Source organism: Maniola jurtina, chromosome 26 (assembly GCF_905333055.1).
Source record: "Maniola jurtina chromosome 26, ilManJurt1.1, whole genome shotgun sequence".
In the NCBI taxonomy this organism is placed as follows: Eukaryota; Metazoa; Arthropoda; class Insecta; order Lepidoptera; family Nymphalidae; genus Maniola; species Maniola jurtina.
Window position 1 is genome coordinate 5619963 of NC_060054.1, and position 22778 is coordinate 5642740.

The window sequence follows — 22778 nt, forward strand, 5'->3', positions numbered from 1 at the left end:
GTATAACTAGGTAGATATACATTTCCGTTCGACACAGAGAAAAAGTAAAAGTTTATTAAAAGCTGGACCTATTCGTTAAAAGCTAAATACGTTCGGCTATAGTCAGATGGTTGATAACCCTACAGAAGTAACATGTGGAGGTCAGCCTGTGTGCCGGTGATAACACATATATAAATTAATTCCAGGAACCCCGACTTTCTAAGAACATTAGCAATCTACAGATTATTTAGACAGCGAGATTACAGATTAAGTTTGGACTTGAATATAAAACTATATATTAAATTGTGACGCAGTATTTTGCGTGGGAGTCGAATCCTAACGAAAGTTTACAAGAAAAAATATGTTTATTTCAAAAGACTGTCCATGGGGAGTCTCCATAATTCCTGCCAAATTGTGGTACTTATTTCTTTGTGGGCTATGTCCAATAACTAGTGGTGCACCCAGTTTGAACGCCACTGCAGCTATTGTTAGCGAAGGGTGTCCACTGAACAGATTCCAGTGTGCAAACGGGAGGTGTGCATTGATGGAATGGACGTGTGACGGAGACAACCGCGATTGTGGTGACAACTCCGATGAAAACATTGAAGCTTGCAAGACAAAGTATAGGTGCACCTCATCTCAATTTAGGTGCAACAGTGGCATGTGCATACCGATGTCATCGCGTTGCGATGGCGAAAGGGACTGTCCCGATGGATCTGACGAATCACCCAAGCAACCCTGCGAAAAGGAGGCTTGCGATCCTGATGAATTTCCATGTGGAAACACGACAGACGAATGTATACCTCTCATTTGGGTGTGCGACGGTACGACAGATTGCTCTGACGGCTCCGATGAAAATGTATGTAATGGAGCATGTCCATTAAACCTGTTTACATGCGGGAATGGCAAGTGTATTTATCAAGAGTATGTCTGCGATTATGATGACGATTGTAATGACGGTAGCGACGAAGAAAACTGTCCACCTCGGCTGTGCCAATCCGATGAATTCACATGCGCAGATGGTTATTGTACATCAGAATGGTCAAGGTGCGACGGAGTTCTCGACTGCCCCGATGGAAGTGACGAAGTTCAATGTCCCTCAACACGGATAAACATGTCACCGTGCGTTGATTCAGAATTCGAGTGCAAGGATGGGAAAACATGCGTATACATGGCATTTGTGTGCGATGGCAACCGCGACTGTCCTGATGGTGGGGACGAAGCCCTTGAGCTTTGCCATAGAAATATGTGCCAACAGGGCCAGTTCCAGTGCAACGATTTAAGTTGTATTCCAGAAGCATTAAATTGCAATGGAGACGAAGACTGCCCGGATAGCAGCGACGAAGTTAACTGTACACGTAATAGTGTCGACGACACTGGAACTACATATAGGACAAATTCGGGCATGTCAAGTTATACCGACAACAGTGAAACTACATATATGACAAATTCGGACATCTCAAGTAGTACTGACGACACTGGAACTGCATATTGGACAAATTCGGACATGTCAAGTTATACCGACAACAGTGAAACTACATATATGACAAATTCGGACATCTCAGGTAGTACTGACGACACTGGAACTGCATATTGGACAAGTTCGGACATCTCAAGTAGCACCAACGACAGTGGAACTACATATAAGACAAATTCGGACATCTCAAGTACTGCCAATGTCAGCGGGACTACATATAGGACAAATTCGGACATGTCAAATAGTACCAACAGTGCTATCGAACAGAATGAGACAAAAACCGGAAACTCAAGCAGTCAGAAAGTCAAACATGTGACGCTCATTACGAAGTGGTTTTACTTTGGCATAGGGTTTTAATTTGTGGTGTGTTTTGATTACAAGTGTAAATTACCCCCGACAAGTGAAGGTTACAGTAACTAGAAAAGAGCTGATAACTTTCAAACGGCTGAACCGATTTTCTTGGATTATAGCTAAGAACACTCGATCAAGCAACCTTTCAATCAAAAAAAAAACTAAATTAAAATCGGTTCATTAGTTTAGGAGCTACGATGCCACAGACAGATACACACGTCAAACTTATAACACCCCTATTTTTGGGTCGGGGGTTAAAAACCAGCGATTGTGCAAATAATGAACATAATTTATTAAAAACACTAGCCTAATATATACAAATGTGTTTAATTTCTTCCTCTGATACATGCTTCGTTAATAAAGTGTCTCTTGAATTATTGTGATTTCATTTCTGCCTTTCCCGGTACATCCCTGTCCAAGGTAGTATAAAGCCATGCGAGCTCATTTTTAGTATTATTATTGTATCGTACGCATTGTAAGCTGAAATGCTGCCGGTTTGTGTAAATAAGTGTAAATTGTATAATTAGTAACAAACTAGCTGATGCCCGCAGCTTCGCCCGCGTGGATTGGTCAGATCCCCTGCAGCATCAGGATTGAGGAGTTGGACTCCAAATTTTTTATGAAACAATGTCGCAAAGTTCCTCTATCGATTAAAAAGGAAATGACGCAAATAAATCGGTTCAGAAATCTCGGAGATTTCGGTGTACATAGGTAGAAAAACACAACTCCCTTTTTGAAAGTCGGTTAAAAAAGTAGCCTATGTTACGCCCTGGTCAATCCTCTACTTGCCTGTGAAAGTCCCGTCAAAATCGGTTCAGCCGTTCCAAAGATTAGCCTTTTCAAACAGACAGACAGACAGACAGACAAAAATTTTAAAAACGTGTGATTCAGTTATGGTATCGTTCAAATAACCATATAAGCTTAATATGAGGTAGTTATTTCGAAATTACAGACAGACACTCCAATTTTATTTATTAGTATAGATTAGTATAGATAAATGAGAGTAATTATTATTAGTGTGTTGAGTGAAGTGATAAAATAAATTAGTGCGATTATCCTGATTTGCTCTTTTTATTTAAACTCACTGTTTCAGTAGTTTATAGGTACCGGTAAAGTTCTGTATTCTGAAGGTAAGGTGTTCCTTAAGCTCTGGTTTCCTCCAAAAGCGGTGCCATCATGTAGCGGCCATAATACAGCGGTGAATGACGTCACTAGAACGTTGTCTATGTAAACAATATGGCGCGGTTTCCTAGATAACGGTGATTGACACCGTAACGTCAAAAAGCGGTACCGCCATTTGCATGACGGCCGTCTTGTCGGTGTCGAAGTGTCTGTCAACGTTTTTTTCATGTAGCGGTGAAGGTATTTTCAAGCGTAATATTAATTTGCGTGTCATTTTAAAATATTTATTGTTCAAAATGAGTTTCATCAACTGGACCAGCGAGGATGATGAAATTTTAATTGATTTTGTGCGGGTTCATGATGTTCTATATATGTGTGTGTGTGGTCTGTTCACCGTAATAAAACGGTCAATGCAGTCTCGAACATTCCACATGTTTACGGCCGTCTTTTTGAGGTAATCATATTGCGTCCGTTTAAAAACGGCACCGCTTTTGGAGGAAACCATAGCTTTAAGGTACCTAGTCGACGGGCAGGCGAGTTTGCAGGAACGACGAGTGTAAGTATCCCGTAAGTAAGATGGAAAGACAAACGTTTGGCTGCAATCAAACCAAGTAGTGCCGACGACAGTGGAACTACATATAATGCCGCCTCTACACATAGGCCAACGTGTTGGCAAGCGCGCTGGCCCAATATGTAGAACGGGCGTTGACGCATTGGCGGTAGGTATTTGAACGTTGGCTGGCGCGCTTGCGAGCTTGCCGCGCAGTGTCGGCAACATCAAAGGACGTTTGGTCGCACGATTAGTTTGCTCCGAGCAAACTAATCGTGCGACCAATGTGTGGATGACACATTGGTCGCACGATTAGTTTGCTCGGAGCAGCGATCAAAAGTGCACGTTTTCTTCTTGCAGCAAAACACCTAACTTGACGTACACATTAACAAAGTAATTATAAGCTGTGAATAAATATACAGCTGCAGATGTTAGCGACTCAACATACATTTTGAATCCGTCCGCACATTGGCCGGAACCAAACCATACTGAACAACCTTCCAATGTGTGGATTATTCACAAGCGCGTTGGCGAATGCGCTGGCCTATGTGTAGAGGCGGCCTAAGACGAATTCGGACACCCCAACTAGTGCCGACGACATGACAGTGGAACTACTTATAAGACAAATTCGGACATTTCAAGTCATGTTGACGCTAATGTAGTTGCAGTTGGTGCAGTAATCTCGGAGTGATACGGGCGCGATTACGATAGTCCGTTTTTTTGGCAGATTTGTGTTAATTACCTAATATTATGTATAATATTACCGTGTTACTACGATGTTATAGCTCGAAAAATAAATATTTCATACATTCAAAATATGTCTTGGATGTTCATGATAATTATGACCCTAAAAGAGCAAGGCCCGACTCACACTTGACCGGTTTTTCATTTGGCGATCACTTCAGGTGAAAATATATGTAAAATAAAACAAAATTAACATTTATCATCTTTTGCTTTTATTAATATAAATGTAGAAATATTGATATACAAAAATATTATGATCTGACTTACGAATTATATTGGATTTACAATCCATCCATATTAATATTATAAATGCGAAAGTCTGTCTGTCTGTCTGCCTTTTCACGGCCCAATAGTTTTACCGATTCTGACGAAATTTGGTACAGGGTTAGCTTATATCCCGGGGACGGACATAGGCTACTTTTTATCCCGGAAAATCAAAGAGTTCCCACGGGATTCCCAAAAACCCATACGCTTAACCGATTTGTATGGTACCGAGGTAGCTTGCGTCCCTGTAATTGTCATAGACAACTTTTTATCCCGGAAAATCAAACAGTTCCTACGGAATCTTAAAAAAACCTAAATCCACGCGGACGAAGTCGCGGGCATCCTCTAGTACTAAATACATCTAAAGTGCATTTACACATTCGCACGAGGGCTGTGACAATACCCGGGATGTCAAGTATAAAATTGTATCGATAGAAACTAGTTTACAGCCAAATCTTTTTTTCTCAGAAATCAAGTTATTGAAAGACTTCGTCTGTGGTTGCGTTTGCTGGCGCACATGTTGTTCCTTTGTGGAGTGTTTTTCGTTAGAAATGGCCGGTTTTTGTGTTCTGGTGTTTATTGGTGTTGGAATTGACTGGGAAGCGCTCTAAAGGGGCGCCGCGCGTATGTCGGCGGGCGCCGGCACAGACGAAGTCCATACTTATACATAAAGTTTCCCTAACTTGTAAATAACTACAAACTTGACATTGGCTAATCAGTGTAAAGCCAAACGAAAGAGAGAAAAAAAGTTTTTGAAATAACACGATGGAGTCGCAAACAGGCGGTATATACGAAAATTTTGGTAAAATCTGAGTCAAAATCATGGCCAGGGCCCAAACCCCCCATTTGGGGGTCTTAGGTGACTAAAGGATTTTTTCCCCTTTTAAAAAAAAAAAAATATTAGCCATATGAATCATGACTAACATTCCCCTTTCCCCTCCAACTAAGCGTAAAGCTTGTGCTAGGAGTGGGTACGACAATAGAGCAACGGGTGAGGTTTGAACCGCCGACCTTTCGGATTTCAGTCCGCTCCTATACTCGTTGAGCTATTGAGGCTTGCCACAGTGTTACTTGTGGGAGTGTGACTTAGCAGGAAAAACCTTAGGCTAAGATCTACAGAGCGCACTTTGACTTTGCCCAGTCTTAAGATACTGTTAAAACGAGACAGCGTTATACAGCTGGCATAAATCTGTCTCGTTTCAACTGAAGCTTAAGTCTAAGCAAAGTCAATGTGCGCTCTATAGATTTCAACCGTAGAGTAACGAGACGAGACGTGAGGACGAATATGTAAATGCACGGTAAAGTAATAAGGTACAATAGACAATTTAAAAAAAAACACCTCCATAGACAATAACTTTTGATTAATAATAATGAATTACCACAGATAACAAATCAATAAATTGTAAAAGATTTCATATCTAGTTTTAGACAATTATTATAAAACCTAATTGACATAAGTCTTATAAATTAATTCAATATTAAGATAATTTTATTAATTAAAACAAAATATATTTCTTTAATCTACAATATTTAATTTAGGTATTTTACCTATCAAAATTAAATTGTACATCTTTTTTGTGTACTTATTGTATTGCTATCTCGCTTGCACAATTTTTTATTATTTTTCCATTACTAGTTAGCCCTCGACTGCAATCTCACCTGGTGGCAAGTGATGATGCAATATAATGGAAGCGGGCTAACTTGGTTGGGTGTGACAGTTTTTACTAAGCCTACCTACCTGCTTCGACTGTTTTTATTAAACCTAAACAAAATTTAGTGTATCTGCATCTTTTTCTTTTGAATGTTGCTAAAAAAGGACGGAAAATGAATTTTATATTCAAAGACTCTTAATTTTAGTGTTCTCTACTAATTCAAACAATAGTTTGACAGTTCTAAATTAAATTAGGTTTGTCTGTCCTTTTCTTATTACATTGGTAAGAAAAAGATGTGAATACTCTAAAATATACCATACCATTATGTCCGCATACAAAGTTACAAACTAATACAGCCTCTTACTAATCAAAATGGCACATTCAGTCTATAAAAATATGTAGCGTCTAGATAGCCACAAGCGGTCGTTCAATAATAAAAAATATACAGCCACAAATTTTTATTTTTAACAATATATTTTATTTTTTTGAGAAATTATTAATATTATTTATTATTATAATAATTTCTCAAATCAAACGACCGTTTGTGGCAGTCTAGACACTTCTACAACAATGTGTATATTTAAAAAAAATCTGATAAAATATTTAAAAAAAAAACATTCTTGTACAAAATCGAACACAATTTATTCATATTTGGCACTAAATTACATCAACATCCAATCAACAATCCATCGCTACTATCCATCCACTACTGAGTACTAAAATGGTGGACTACTAGATAGGTCAAAATATTCTAAGGTATAATCTATTTTTCCTTAAGCCCTAATTCGCACGAGCGTTAAAAAAGCGTTGCGTTAAAACCCGGCGTTGCGTTGAACATACAAAGTGCGCGTTAAAAAAGCGTTGACGTGTGAACAGATACTTGGGCATGCATTTGTTCTATTTGAAACGCTTTTTTAAAGAACGTTAAAAAAGCTCTCATGCGAATGAGGTCTAACGTACTTAAGAGGTAAACTAACTAGATTCTCGCTGAAATGCGTAAAAGGCTATTTGTTCACCTTTTAGGTCTATTAAAGAAAAATAGATTACAGTAATTTCAATCGTATTTCAAAATACATAAAATCGAATTTATTTTGTTAGGTATTCAAAATTCTCCACTCCAAGATGGAGTGAGGTACAGAATTTTTGATTCTAAGAAAGCGATATGTCTTTCTAAAATGTTTCGAAGTAAATTGAACTTTCAGTACACTGCATAAAGTACAAATTTGTTTAAAGACGGTAGACTATCTATCGCCATTCTTTTGTTTGTCGTCTAGCGGTACAACCGTGTCCCGATAGATGGCGTTGCTGTCCCCTACCGGAAGCATCTTCTCCACCTCCGGTATCGTCACTTCCGGTTGTTTTTGTTCTGTAATAGAAAAAATAATCGAATTAAAAAAACCCAAAATCACGAGTCGAACTCGCACGCAAAGGGTTCCGTATCATCATTTATTTTATTTTATTGATTTATTTTTTAAGGGACGCTAACAATATACATATTTAACATTTTATATACTACTTACATACTATTACATGACCGATATGTATATCAATAACTAGCGTCCACAACATTTTTGTAGAGCGCCAGTAAACTTTATATTACAATAGACTTAACAGATATAATAGATACATACAAGTAGGTACTTAAATAAAAGATCATACGAGATATATCACTTAATTTTTTTTTGTGATGTAACCACAAATTCATGGGTTTAGGATTTTTTCCTTTACATGTGCTATAAGACCTACCGATCTGCCAAACATGATTCTACGTCAACGGAAAGTAACCTATAGGTTTTCTTGACAGACACGAAAGACGGACAGACAGATAGCAAAGTGATCCTATAACGGTTCCGTTTTTCCTTTTGAGGTACGGAACTCTAAAAACGTTCTTTTTGCAAGTTGTGCTACACATCATTTTATACCTACGGGCTCAAATTTCTAGCTAAAACATGGCGGATTTATATTCTTAGGTCGAACGCATTATACCACACCTTTACCATCGTTCCTAGTGACGGCCGCGAACAGCAGCGCATGCGCTCCTGAAGCGATTATCGCCATCCCCGCGAATATCCGGAACGACCCCCGACCCCCCGCGTAACTGTATAGCTGACCTCCTATTAGGGAACCCAGCGCAAAACCTACACAAAAACAAAAAAAAAATATTAATAATAATTAGAGGATGCCCGCGACTTCGTCCGCGTGGATTTAGATTTCTATAGATCCCGTGGGAACTGCTTGATTTTCCGGTATAAAAAGATGCCTATTTCGATTACAGGGACGTAAACAACTTCGGTTACAAATTTCATACAAATCGCTTAAGTGGATGGATCTTTAAGAATCCCGCGGGAACTCTTTGATTTTTCGGGATAAAATGTAGCCTATGTCCGTCCCCGGGATATAAGCTAACCCTGTACCAAATTTCATCAGAATCGGTTACATTGTTATGCCGTGAAAAGGTATCAGGCAGACAGACAGACAGACAGACACACTTTCGCATTTATAATATTAGTATGGGAGTATGGATGGATAATTTTGGGGCAAATTAGCCTAACATGGGTGCAAAGAAATAATTTTTGGGTACATTTTACCCAAAAATTAAGAACCCAAACGCACTATACGATATGTCAGCTAACTTTGAAGTAACACAGCTTCAGTTTACGAAGAATTTTTGTTTAGCTAATTTTGGGCTAATAGCCTTGCTCCTCAGAGGCGATTATCGTCATCCCCGCGAAACCTACCCAAAACACACGAAAAAATATTAATAAAATTAATGTAACTTTGGGACAAATGAACCTAACATGGGGACAAAATAAAGTATTAATAATAAGCTTTTGTTGAGGAAACAAATTCATTTCGGTTGGATAGCTCCCATTTTGACCATCATTCTCTGTCGGATGTTGAGGCAAATTTACCGATTTGGGGCAACTTTACCAAGTTTACAATGTTGCCCCGAAAGTCAACAAGCAAACATTATTAGCTTTCGGGGCTAATTTCACATCTCTGTCAAGTTTTGAGACAGCAATCAACGTTGGTGTATCCTGCCTGCGGTGTTGCTGTAACCTTTACTAATTTTGGGGCACCTCGCCTAAGTTTGGGGCAATATCGCAAAATATTGGCACTATAAGGATACCTATCCACTAAAGCGGAGACGTATGTTTTAGATCAATGAGATTATTTACATAGCAAAATGTTTTCTATTAATAATAAAATCTTATTGGTCTGATAAACAAAATATCTCCGCCTTCGCTTCAATGGACAGGTACCCTAATGTTACTCACCAACACCGTCGTCCATGCCCGCTACAATCCCTTGTACCGTGGCAGAGTAGCCCTCAGGCGCGACCGCAGCCGCATAGCCCACTATGGCCGAATAACATAGCGCGTATGTCGGCCCTTGCATTATTGACTGCGAAAAATAAAAATGCTGGTATGCCTCATGAAATGATTACATATAGTTAATTAGCCAGAAGAAACTTAGCAGTCAGGTGACATTTAAAAAAATAATTACAAAAAAAAACACTTGAACAGGAATGAACCTAGGATTAAACAAGAGAAAGAAATAAACAGTAATCAATATTATTATGAGCAGTAGAAACTAAAATAACCAACAAAATTGAAAACTTTTTTTACTATCCAAAAGTTTTCTTTTTCATACGTGAAGAAATGGTTAAGCTATTTTTATTTTTATTATTACATTTTAATATTACTTTTAATTTATGTAATTAAATTTGTATAGAACTAATTAATTATGGGCATGTAATTATTGTCTGAAATAAAATATTTTTATTTTATTTGTTTTATTTATTTATTTATAAGTTATATGCTTAAAAAACGGAACATTATGTATAATGCATAAAAAATGACTTCTCACGTGCCATTTTTAACCCCCAACCCAAAAAGAGGGGTGTTATAAGTTTGACGTGTGTATCTGTGTAACTGTCTGTGGCATCGTAGCTCCTAAACTAATGAACCGATTTTAATTTAGTTTTTTTGTTTGAAAGGTGGCTTGATCGAGAGTTCCATCCAATAAAATCCAATCCAAGAAAATCGGTTCAGCCGTTTGAAAGTTATCAGCTCTTTTCTAGTTACTGTAACCTTCACTTGTCGGGGGTGTTATAAATTTTTAATTTACACTTGTAAATGTCAAATGTGTCAAAAGTACGATTTTAGTCCTTATTTTAAAGGTGAACCGTACTTTTGGTCATATCAAAATTTGACCCATAGAGTTAAAATGGCGCGTGGATGTCATTTTGTACGAACTATAGTTTGCTTTATTCTCTAGAAATCCTGAATTTAGATTTAGACCTACCTCAATAAAGACCAGATGCCAGGGATGCTGTATGAGCGAGATGAGCGCCAATCTCACGCCGTAGCAGAACAGGCAAAACGTCAGAGTGGTTCCGTAACCCCAACGCTTTATGATTCTACCTGAAAATAATCACACTAATATTATAAAGGCGAAAGTTTGTATGTGTGTGTTTATGTTTGTTACTCCTTCACGCAAAAACCACCGGACGGACTTGGCTGAAATTCAGAATGGAGATAGATAATATCCTGGATTAGCACATAGGCTACTTTTTATCCCGGAAAATCAAAGAGTTCTCACGGGATTTTCGGTCGATTCTAACGGGCGTCAGCTAGTCATTTATATACCAAGTGGCACAGTGGCTATCTTTAGGGAGTCGCTATCAATTTGGGGCAAAGTAGCTAAGTTTGGGGATAGTGCGCCAACTTAGGGTCAAACTCACCAGAGAAAAAGAAAAACAGTAGCTCCCCAATAAAGCTCTGTGCTGCGACAACAACGCCCTCTATCAGTTTTATTTGCTCCATAGAGCCGGTGGTCTCCGCTAACTCTTCCAAAAACCTATGGAGTTGACATTTGAAATTAATGTAAAATATGTTTTGAAGTTTCAAGTTTTCACAAAACAAAAACCAGTCAAGTTCGAATCGGACTCGCTCACAAAGGGTTCTGTACCATCTTACGAGATACACACTATGCGCGCATAATTTTTTAAATCGCATGGCGGCCATTTTGAAATTTCTATTATTTGTTTTTATAGCGGCAATAAAAATACACACGCTGTGAAAATTTCAACTCTCTACATATATTAGTGATAGATAAACAGACAGACAGATAATCGCACAACGGAGGCTTGTAGGGTCCCGTTGAAACAATTCGGGTACGGAACCCTTCCCTACGGAAAAGTTTTTTAATTTTTAATATTTCACAAAATAAAAAGCCAGTTCTGACGTTTGCCATCACAACGTCACTAGAGATGTAACTAAGCCAGCAAATTGATTTTTACGAGAAATCGATGAGACCCTTGACTGCGATCTCACCTGGTTTTAGGTGTAGATGCAGTCTAAGATGGAACCCTTAGAAAAAGTATAGTAATAGGTATTTGAAAAGAGCAACCGCCGAGTTTTTTGGTGGTTTTTCTCAGCAGTCTGGACATTCCGAACCAGTGTAAGTGCATTTAACGCTTCGAAAGCACTAACAAAGGTTTATTTGAATAAATATCTTTCTATTTCTATTTCAATATGACGGTATGATAAATTAAATATCAGGGGGCACGGTAGTGCCCCCGCCAAGACGAGCCAAACGCGGCGGCCGGGGCGCTACGTACCTTTTTCTCGAAGCGTTTCGCCGTATTTTCGACCCGTCATAACTTCGGTCTGGATGACGCTAGAAAGCTGAAATTTTCAGTATAAGGTGTCCTCAGCTAATTTACCAAATATACTAAGTATCAAATATCTAGCTTTTATGGTTACAGATTTATTGATATTTACTCTTACCAAAACATGTAATAAATGATGAAGCTGTCAAAAATGCCAACCACCACCGCGAAGACGATGAATACTACCACTCGCGGTATACGAAGCACCGCTCTCAATGCTTTGCCCGAGTCATCCGGACTTGACAGAGATGGCAGCTGTAAATAACCAACCGTTTCGGCTGTCAAAAATAAATTTGACAGCTGATCAACATTTTGACTGCTGTAAACTAGTTTTTTCACATGTACCCTACAGTTTCACATGCACCCTCAGTTTGTATTCAAACCACAGGAACTAAAAAAGTAGTTTTCCTTAGATTTACTTTTCTACAAGTCGATAGTAGCTACAATAGCTACAATGAACGCTGGGGTACAGTTCTTGTTTCGATTGCTCTCAGACACAACGTCTATAAACCAGCTCCCTAGCAGAGCTGTAACACCATACCCCGTTGTACCTTATTTCCCATGTAATAAATGTAATTAATTATCACCACTACATCGTACAAGTTTAACAATTTCGACCATCAAAAGGAGTACAATTGTACCTACTTTGAATAAATGATTTTGACTTTGACTTATCTTAACGCTTTACCTAAACTGTGTCCCGAATTCGTGTACCCCACTCATATTATGTACCTCACAGTAACCCATAGTGCCACATGTACCTCACAGTGCCACATGTACCCTACAGTTCCACATGTACCCCAACTTGAATTTCGAACATTTTGGACCTCAGGACCTAAATAAACCAGTTTTCCTAACAAAAACTTACATTTAACTTTCTACAAGCCGCCAAATCAACGATAGTAGCTACGATAGCTACAATGAACGCTGGGGTAAAGTCCTTGTTTCGATTGCTCCCAGACACAACGTCTATAAGCCAGCCTCCTAGCAAAGCTGTAACGCCGTACCCCGCTGTACCCCAAGCGCGTTGTGCCCCATATTTTGAACCCCTCTCAGAACCTGCAACGAAAATTTAGCAGTAAAAAAATAAGGTTAATATATTAATATAAATTAATATATAATAAGGTAAATAAGACGCTTGTACTTCAAAAAGTATGTTTTATCCATACTACAAATTCCTGAATGGCCGGCAGTTTTTAATTAGCGGTTTCCTGGTGCTGCAAATGTTCATGGGAGGCGGTAATCACTTAACATCAGGTGACCCGCCTGCTTGTTTGTTCGCTATTTTTATGAAAAAAAATACTAATCGATATATAATGTTATTAATACGAAAATGCGTCTGTCCGTCTGCTAGCTTTTCACGGCCCAACAGTTTAACCGATTGTGATGAAAGGTAGAGTAAGCTTACATCCCGAGGACGGACATAGGTTAAAAAAACCGGCCAAATGCGAGCCGGATTCGCGCACCGAGGGTTCCGTACTCGGGTATTTTATTCGACATTTTGCACGATAAATCAAAAACTATTATGCATAAAAATATCTGTTTTGGAATGTACAGGTAAAGCCCTTTCACATGATACCCCACTTGGTATAGTTATCTTACTTTGAAAATTTCAACACATTTTAATTTTTTTTTAATGATGTAACCACAAATTCACGATTTATTACAGGATTTATTCCTTTACTTGTGCTATAAGACCTACCTACCTGCCAAATCTCATGATTCTAGGTCAATGGGAAGTACCCTATAGGTTTTCTTGACAGACACGACGGACGGACGGACGGACGGACAGACAGACAGACAGACAACAAAGTGATCCTAAGGGTTCCGATTTTCCTTTTGAGGTACTAAGTGTGAAAGAAAAAAATTGTTAAATAATAATCACACTAATATGATAAAGGAGAAAGTTTGTATGTGTGTGTGTGTGTGTGTATGTTTGTTACTCCTTCACGTAAAAACTACTGAACGGATTTGGCTGAAATTTGGAATGGAGATAGATAAGATCCTGGATTAGCACATAGGCTACTTTTTATCCCGGAAAATCAAAGCGTTCTCACGGGATTTTAAAAAATCTAAATCCACGCGGGCGAAGTCGCGGGCATCGGCTAGTACTTAATATTATTATAAGTGTGTTTCCAGCATTATTGACTCACCCAATACATCGAAGCACACCGCATCTCCAATACAGTTGGCAACATTGAACGCCACAGTACCAACACACATCAGTACAACAAACCCCCAAAATGTACACGTCATATAAAAACTACCCTCTATTTCACTTTTAACTAGATCCGTCCTTTTAATCTTATCTACATCCTTTTCTAACACATCTACTGTATTCACTTTGGAACTGCCAACCTCTCTTTTACTCCTATTAAAAATCTGTACATCTTTTATCAAAGCTTCGTCATAACATAACAAATTACAGTCTTGTTTCGGTATACATATCGTCTCTCCTTCGCGCACATCGTTAAATTCCATATGTAAGAGCGAGCAAGATATATTCTCTTTATTATCTATGTATACTGTGTTTATATAAGTTGAGTTTGTCAGATAAACTTGAAATGTTTCATCTGTGGTACAGTTCCAATGACACATATATTTTTCCAAGATAGCGTCCGTGTTATTATGATATGTTTTGATATATACGGTATCGTTGAGTTGATACACGGATTCTAATACGGGTTCTGCAGTTTCGGGTTCCTCAGGCATTGGTAAAAGCCACAGACAGCAATAGGATCCGGACATGATGAATATTAGCGTCATGAAGACAAATTTTCTTCGACTCTGTAAGAGAAGAAATAGTTTGGTCAACATAATTGACCGAGCACCAAGCACTAGTGTTTTTTTTTTAACTATTCCATTAAAAGTTAGCCCTTAGCTTCTATCTTATCTGGTGGTAAGTGATGATGCAGTCTAAAGTGGATGCGGGCTAATTAGGAAGGGATATGGCGGGTTTTTTTTACTAAACTCATACCTACCCCTTATCGTACCGGAATGCTAAACCGCATGGCGCCAGAGAGGTAGTCACAAAGTGGGACCGCGCGAGATCTCCGAGAGTATTTGGATGTATTTGCATTTGTCCATCCTCGTCCGTCCATCTGCCTGTCTGTCCAAACGTCAGTCTATAAACTAGCTGAAGACCTCGGCTTCATCCGCATGGATTTAGGTTTTTCAAAATCTTGTGGGAGCTCTCTTTTCCAACATTAAATGTAGCCTAGTTTTCATTCTCCATTCTTTAACTTTACCCATGCAACAAGTGTAAATTAAAAATTTATAACACCCCCGACAAGTGAAGGTTCCAGTAACTAGAAAATAGCTGATGACTTTCAAACGGCTGAACCGATTTTCTTGGATTATAGCTAAGAACACTCTCAATCAAGCCACCTTTCATACAAAAAAAACTAAATTAAAATTGGTTCATGCGTTTAGGCGCTACGATGCCACAGACAGATACACAGATACACACGTCAAATTTATAACACCCCTCTTTTTGGGTCGGGGGAAAATCACGCCAATCCGTTGCTCCATTGTGGCGTGATTGCCAAACAAACACCCTTTCGCATTTATAATATTGGTAGTGTTCGAAAGTGTGTTGGTTTGTTGCTTTGCCCTTAAATCCTCAATAGAGCAACTGATCGAGGTGATTTTTTGCACGGATATAGTTAAAAAATTGTACTTTATATCCAGAAAAATCAAGAGTTCAAACGGGATTTCTTCACCTAAAAGCCGATTGACACGCGCGCACGTACACGTGACACTTGCTTGTGACGCTCGAGAATCCGTAGACATAACTGCACGCATTACGTCTACGCAAGCGGTATGCCATGTCTCATACAGTTTCACACATTACAACGCAATGGTACGCGCTACGTCTACGCTTACGCGACGCATACGCAGCCTGTGTGGCCGGCGCTTAAATCTGATCTTCAATTCTGCTGAAATATAGATTAGCTTATGGACTAGGTCTGTGTTGGTGTTAGCTGGCGGGCGTGCTCTGCCTTTTTGCAGTGTTTTTTTGTTATAACTGACTGGAAAGCGCTCTAAAGCGGTGCCGTGCGTATGTCGGCGAGTGCCAGCACAGACGGGGTCCATACTTGTATAGTTTAACTAACTTGTTACAAATAATTACAAACTTGACATTGGCTAATCTTTGTAAAGCCAGACGAAAGAGAGAAAAAAAAAAAGATTAGCTTATTTCACTAGCTATTTTACTTACTGGCCAATAATCCACGATGTACCCAAACAGCGGTTTAGCAGCTGCCCACAGCAGCGGCAGTACAGCAGTCACCAGCCCCATCACAGCTGGAGACACGCCCAGCTGCTTGCCGAACACATTAATCTGCGGCAGCAAGGGTCCCAGCGCTGGAACGATGGCATTGCTCCGTTAGAATGCTGTAATCCTAGTATCTCACTGTGCCACTAATTCAAAATTCAAAAAAAACAGGCGCGGTGCGTTTTCATTTTATTAATCAACTAGCCGATTCCCGCGACTTCGTCCGCGTGGATTTAGGTTTTTCGAAATCCCGTGGGAACTCTTTGATTTTCTGGGATAAAAAGTAGCCTATGTGCTAATCCAAGATATTATCTATCTTCATTCCAAATTTCAGCCAAATCCGTCCAGTAGTTTTTGCGTGAAGGAGTAACAAACAAGTACACACACACACACACACACACACACACATACAAACTTTCGCCTTTATAATATTAGTGTGATAGTGTGATATTCTTTTTGGAGCAAACTGAAAACCAGCGCTGAGCATTGCCATCAATGCTCGGCCATGCTGAGTTTGGGGCCGATTGCTAATTGTTAGTTTTATTGTTATACATTTAATGTACTTATAACACATGTTTATGTCACTACTCACTAGCAATAAGAAAGCAATAAAGCAAGCAATAAAAATTAAAAAAAAATCACACTATCACACTAATATTATAAAGGCGAAAGTTTGTATGTGTGTGTGTATGTTTGTTACTCCTTCACGCAAAAACCACTGGACGGATTTGGCTGAAATTCAGAATGAAGATAGATAATATCCTGGATTAGCACATAGGCTACTTTTTATCCCGGAAAATCAAAGAGTTCCCACGGGATTTCGAAAAACCTAAATCCACGCGGACGAAGTCGCGGGCGTCAGCTAGTCACACTAATATTATAAAGGCGAAAGTTTGTATGTGTGTGTGTGTGTGTGTGTGTGTGTGTGTGTGTGTGTGTGTGTGTGTGTGTGTGTGTGTGTGTGTGTGTGTGTGTGTGTGTGTGTGTGTGTGTGTGTGTGTGTGTGTGTGCGTGTGTGTGTGTGTGTGTGTGTGTATGTTTGTTACTCCTTCACGCAAAAACTACTGGACGGATTTGGCTGAAATTCGGAATGGAGATAGATAATATCCTGGATTAGCACATAGGCTACTTTTTATCCCGGAAAACCAAAGAGTTCCCACGGGATTTCAAAAAACCTAAATCCACGCGGACGAAGTCGCGGGCGTCAGCTAGTCACACTAATACTATAAAGGCGAAAGTTTGTATGTGTGTGTGTATGTTTGTTACTCCTTCACGCAAAAACTATTGGGCGGATTTGGCTGAAATTTGGAATGGAGATAGATAATATCCTGGATTAGCACATAGGCTACTTTTTATCCCGGAAAATCAAAGAGTTCCCACGGGATTTCGAAAAACCTAAATCCACGCGGGCGAAGTCGCGGGCATCGGCTAGTTTCAAAATATTTCTAATCAATTAAACTTTTACAAGTGCTTTTGAATCGTCAAAATAATCTACCACTGGTTCGGAATGCCGTTCCTACCGAGAAGAACCAGCAAGAAACTCGGCGGTTGCTCTTTTCAAGTATTCAATCTATACTAATATTTAAAATTGGAGTGTCTGTCTGTAATTTCGAAATAACTACCGCATATTAAGGTCATATGGTTCTTTGAACGATACTATAACCGAATCACACGTTTTTAAAACTTTTGTCTGTCTGTCTGTCTGTCTGTTTGAAAAGGCTAATCTTGGGAAAGGCTGAACCGATTTTGACGGGATTTTCACAGACAAGTAGAGAATTGACCAGGGAGTAACATAGGCTACTTTTTTAACCAACTTTCAAAAAGGGAGTTGTGTTTTTCTACCTATGTACACCGAAATCTCCGAGATTTGTGAACCGATTTGCGTCATTTCTTTTTTAATCGATAGAGGAACTTTGCGACATTGTTTCATAAAAAATTTGGAGTCCAACTCCTCAATCCTGATGCTGCAGGGGATCTGACCAATCCACGCGGGCGAAGCTGCGGGCATCAGCTAGTTTACAATAATATGCTATACTGTATACAAACAATTGCAAGCCCGTGTATTGCAGGAGCGAGTTAAATCGAAGCTTTTTTGTCATTTACATAATCTTCGATTGTATAATAACTAAGCTTTTTTCAGGAGTATACTTTTAATAGATTTTTTGAACTTGTGTAAAGGCAAGTCTAAGATTGACTGTGGAGTACCCACAAGTACCCTTCCGTTCCACGTGTACCCACAAGTACCATGTGTACCCTACTGTACCACATGTACCCTACTGTACCACGTGTACTGGGAATCGAACCAAGGACTGTCTATTTGCGGCCAGACCATACAAACCGCGGCGCCAGACAAATTTCTCACAATCATTCTTTTAATTCACGTGAACAATGTGTGATGGTTATATAATAGTTATTTTTATCTCTTGAAAATAGCTGGCACTCATAATTGCGAGGTAGAATAAAAGTTAATTCATTGTGTAATTTATTAATGCTACATTAATGATTTGAAGCTTATTTCGTGGTTTAACGGTTAGATAACGGATAGGTACATCCTTTTTTCCATGCACATGCAAACTGTGGAATCAACTCCCATTGGCGGTGTTCCCACTGGATTACAACATGGGGTTATTCAAGGGGCGGACCAATAAGTTCCTGAAGGGCCCGCAACCTCTGGTGCTGCAAACGTTCATGAGCGGCCGTAATCACTTAACACCAGGTGACCCGCCTGCTCGTTTGCTCACAATTTTTATTTGAAAAGAAACCGGCCAAGTGCAAGTCAGACTAGCGCACTGAGGGTTCCGTACTTGAGTAATTTTTCCAACATTTTGCACGATAAATCAAAAACTATTAAATATAAAAGTAGATAAAAATCTGTTTTAAAATGTAAAAGTAAAGCTCTTTCATATGATACCCAACTTGGCATAGTTATCTTAGTTTGAAAATTAAAACACATATTTTTTTTTTAATGATTAACCACAAATTCAGGGTTTTCAGATTTATTCCTGTACTTGTGCTATAAGACCTGCCTCTCTGCCAAATTTCATGATTCTAGGTCAACGGGAAGTACCCTATAGGTTTCTTGACAGACACGACAGACAGACAACAAAGTGATCCTACAAGGGTTCCCTAAAAATCTGAAAACTGTGAATTTGTGATTACATCACCAAAAAAAAAATTGAATGAATAAATGAATCATGAATAAATTAATTTACTAAATCAGTTATAGGCGGCACAGTCTGTCGTTAACTTGCAATGTTCGACATAAAAGAGTTAGTATGTCTTGTACAACGGTACGGAACCCTTTGAATGCGAGTCTAACTCGCACTTGGCCAGTTTTTTACAGTAATAACCAGAAATCTTTCAAAGTTTGTAACAAAAGGCTGATTTTCTACGTTCGTAATGAAGATTGTAATAAAACCTACGTTAATACTTACGTTTATAAATATGTACACATTCTTAAGATCTAAAACAATATATTCATTTAGGTCCCTGGCAATAAAAGCGTTTATCTGTAATTACGTCTGTACAAAGATTATATCTCTTATCCCTTATCATGATTATGTTTCTATAATATGTATGTATGTATATTATATTATGTAGTTGCATTGCAACTCCCGTCTTACAGTTCTATAAGTTCGTAAGGCTTCATTCGCACTAAATATTCACATATTATAAACTAACTATTATGATCTCTTCCAGGCAACCCATACTTAGCCCTAATTCGCACGAGCGTTAAAAAAGCGCTGCGTTAAAACCCGGCGTTGCGCTGAAAATATAAAGTGCGCGTTAAAAAAGCTTTGACGTGTAAACAGATACTTGGGAATGTATATTTTGTTCTATTTGAACGCTTTTTTATCGGACGTTAAAAAAGCTCTCGTGCGAATGAGGCCTTAACGTGCATTGAACTGAACTGTTTTTTCGTCGTTTCGCCGGTCGTACCGGAACGCTAATACACTTGGCGGCTCGCGAAATGGTTTCAAAAAAAAAAACAAAATTCAAAATGTTTTTATTCAATTAAACTTTTACAAGTGCTTTTGAATCGTCAAAAAAATCTACCACTGGTTCGGAATGCCGTTCCTACCGAGAAGAACCGGCAAGAAACTCGGCGGTTGCTCTTTTCAAGTACATATTCAAATTATAATAATACTAGCTGATGCCCGCGACTTCATTCGCGTGGTTGTGGGTTTTTTTAAATTCCCGTGGGAACTCTTTGATTTTTCGGGATAAAAAGTAGCCTATGTGCTAATTCAGGGTATAATCTATCTCCATTCTAAATTTCAGCCCAATCCATCCAGTAGTTTTTGCGTGAAGGAGTAACAAACATACACACACACACACATACAAACTTTCTCCTTTATAATATTAGTGTGATGCCATACTCAGTTTCAGTTCTCACATTGCCAAACTGTATGAATGTTAAACTGTGGAAGGTAATATTTATCAAAATTTCCGTGGGGGAGATTGGGGGACCTTGAACTTAGAGACATGTTTATGTCATGACCTCTGTGTCACAGTTTAAAGATAATTGATTAGCGTGTGACAAATAGGGCTGTCACTTGTCAACCAGGGCTACCAAATAATTTTAAAATGCAAAAAAAAATTTTTGGTAAAAGTAGGTTTTTTTTTATTCACTATAGGTAAGCGCTTGACCACAATCACACCTGATGGAAAGTGATGATGTGGTCTAAGATGGGACGTGTTTACCTAGAAGGTGCCTATTCACTCTTGTTTTAAAGATACCCAGATTGTAATTGGTAGGAAACACAGATCGCGGGAGAGTATTCCAAACCTTAGCCATAGGTGCTGCACCTTAGACCACCCTTGCTTTTTATAAGAGTTCAGTTACCAAAGGGTAAAAACGGAGCCCTATTAATGTCACTCTGCTGTCTGTCTGTCTGTCTGTTGGTCTGTTTGTTACAGGTCTCTAGCTCATAGACTAAATGAGTTTCAAACCTGAAATTTTGGTATTTGGAGTAGAATGTTGACCTTAAACCAAATATTGAATCAGTAATTCAATCAAATTATTTTTCAGGGGGGCTCCCATACATGAAAATGGAGCTGCTATAAAAGTTTTTTTCTTACCCTAACATGTAGGGTATTATTTTTTAGAGCTTAATAAGTAGAGTATGAATATATTTTTGCATTTACTAGAAGGGTACTTTTTATTTCAGAAATTCAGAGTTCCCACAGGATTTTTAAAAACCTATCTCTCGTGGATATCATTATGAATAAAATAATAAAGGAAACCACAGACAATATATGAAGTTAGTCTTAGAATAATAACATTATTCCTATACCTAATAATTTTATTGTTCACGAGTGATCAGCTTATTACTATTTTGGTAAGGATCTCTAATTTTTTTGAGAATAAAATATGTCACTCGGGAAAAATGTAGCTTTCTACTGGTGAAAGAATTTTCAAAATCGGTACAGAAGATCAAGAGATTACTTCCTACAAACAAACTTTACCTCTTTATACTATTAACATAAATTAATATGCAGAGACTGACAAATCATACATTGTATACTGGAATTTGGACTGTTCGGATAAAATCATACTCAATAAAACATTGTTCAGAATTCTTAGACAAGTAAATAAAATTTCAAATACCTGCAAAGAAGAAGAAAAAGTGTATCTTGATAGGCAGAAGCCCTCTGTCAATCTTGAACTTCATTTTGAATAGATATCACTATCACAAACACCTCAAAATAGATTATTTATGACTATTTATATAAAGAATGAATTATTACACATATTTTTGAAGTCGTTAACCTCATAAAAGTAATATAGTGTTGCGAAGTGACCCGACCGCTTTCTAATCTACTATCGCACAGAATTGAATGCTGCCTAGCAGATTCATTTGAATAGAATTATCTTTGTTTACATTGAGAAACGACAAGTGAATTATTATTAAACCAAATGATAACCAAAACACTAAATAAAAAAATAAACCAGAAACACTGCAAAGCAAACTTCAAACACAAAACTGACGTTGACATTGACATTGACCGTTGACAACTTAGTGCTGCTAGATTATATTTAACAAACTTCCATTATTTTGCAAAATTAACACAACAATAATTCGTCTGATTTTTACGATATTAAGATTCTGATATGATTTTGTGGCTATGTTAATAAAAGTGTAAATTAAAAATTTATAACACCCCCGGCAAGTGAAGGAAGGTTACAGTAACTAGAAAAGAACTAATAACTTTCAAACGGCTGTACCGATTTTCTTGAATTATAGCTAAAAACACTCTCGATCAAAGCACCTTTCAAACAAAAAAAAACTAAATTAAAATTGGTTCATTACTTTAGGAGCTACGATGCCACAGACAGATACACAGATACACACGTCAAACTTATAACACCCCTCTTTTTGGGTTGGGGGTTAAAAATGACTAGTAATATAAGAAAGAAGAAGAAAACATATGAAAGAAAAGACCATTCATATGTAACTAATTTCGTACATATTTTATTGACTTCACACGACTTCAATGGATAACTAACTACTTAGATTGAGGTTTTAATAATATACCTACATAACTCAAAATTTAAAAAACCCCTGACACTAAAACCTCTATAAGAAAACTAGAAAAGAGCTGATAACTTTCAAATGGCAGAACCGATTTTCTTCGATTATAGCTAAGAATACTCTCGATTAAGCCATCTTTCAAAAAAAAAA

At 38.2% G+C, this 22778-nt stretch overlaps 2 protein-coding genes across 5 annotated transcripts; one reads left to right on the forward strand and one right to left on the reverse strand.

The window, feature by feature from the left end:
• The first annotated feature begins 172 nt into the window (after window positions 1-172).
• LOC123878344 (very low-density lipoprotein receptor-like) lies at window positions 173-22262 on the forward strand. 4 transcript variants are annotated; one of them, XM_045925530.1, is made up of 2 exons: window positions 173-1367; window positions 1470-2181. In XM_045925530.1, the coding sequence occupies exons 1-2, from the start codon at window positions 341-343 to the stop codon at window positions 1811-1813; spliced, it is 1371 nt and encodes a 456-aa protein (XP_045781486.1). In that variant the 5' UTR covers window positions 173-340; the 3' UTR covers window positions 1814-2181. The 4 variants fall into 4 exon arrangements, with proteins under 4 accessions (XP_045781486.1, XP_045781483.1, XP_045781485.1 ...); XM_045925527.1 differs by adding an exon at window positions 22244-22262 and having other exon boundaries at window positions 174-1846; XM_045925529.1 differs by adding an exon at window positions 15072-15120 and having other exon boundaries at window positions 174-1832.
• On the reverse strand, window positions 4957-22053 carry LOC123878334 (major facilitator superfamily domain-containing protein 6). Its single transcript, XM_045925513.1, has 10 exons — window positions 21704-22053; window positions 16036-16181; window positions 13970-14603; window positions 12685-12875; window positions 11935-12071; window positions 10887-11002; window positions 10448-10566; window positions 9418-9544; window positions 8131-8277; window positions 4957-7505 (listed from the first exon to the last, which is right to left on the reverse strand). The coding sequence occupies exons 1-10, from the start codon at window positions 21765-21767 to the stop codon at window positions 7381-7383; spliced, it is 1806 nt and encodes a 601-aa protein (XP_045781469.1). The 5' UTR covers window positions 21768-22053; the 3' UTR covers window positions 4957-7380.
• Window positions 22263-22778: the final 516 nt, after the last annotated feature.

Bases quoted from the DNA above. Each gene is read 5' to 3' on its own strand.
- LOC123878344 (XM_045925527.1), top strand. From the start codon at position 341: ATGTTTATTTCAAAAGACTGTCCATGGGGAGTCTCCATAATTCCTGCC.
- LOC123878334 (XM_045925513.1), bottom strand. From the start codon at position 21,767: ATGAAGTTCAAGATTGACAGAGGGCTTCTGCCTATCAAGATACACTTT. The intron at 14,604-16,035 runs GTAAGTAAAATA...CTTCTCTTACAG, and splicing joins ACATCGTGGATTATTGGCCA to AGTCGAAGAAAATTTGTCTT. The intron at 7,506-8,130 runs GTGTGGTATAAT...TTTCTATTACAG, and splicing joins CACTAGGAACGATGGTAAAG to AACAAAAACAACCGGAAGTG.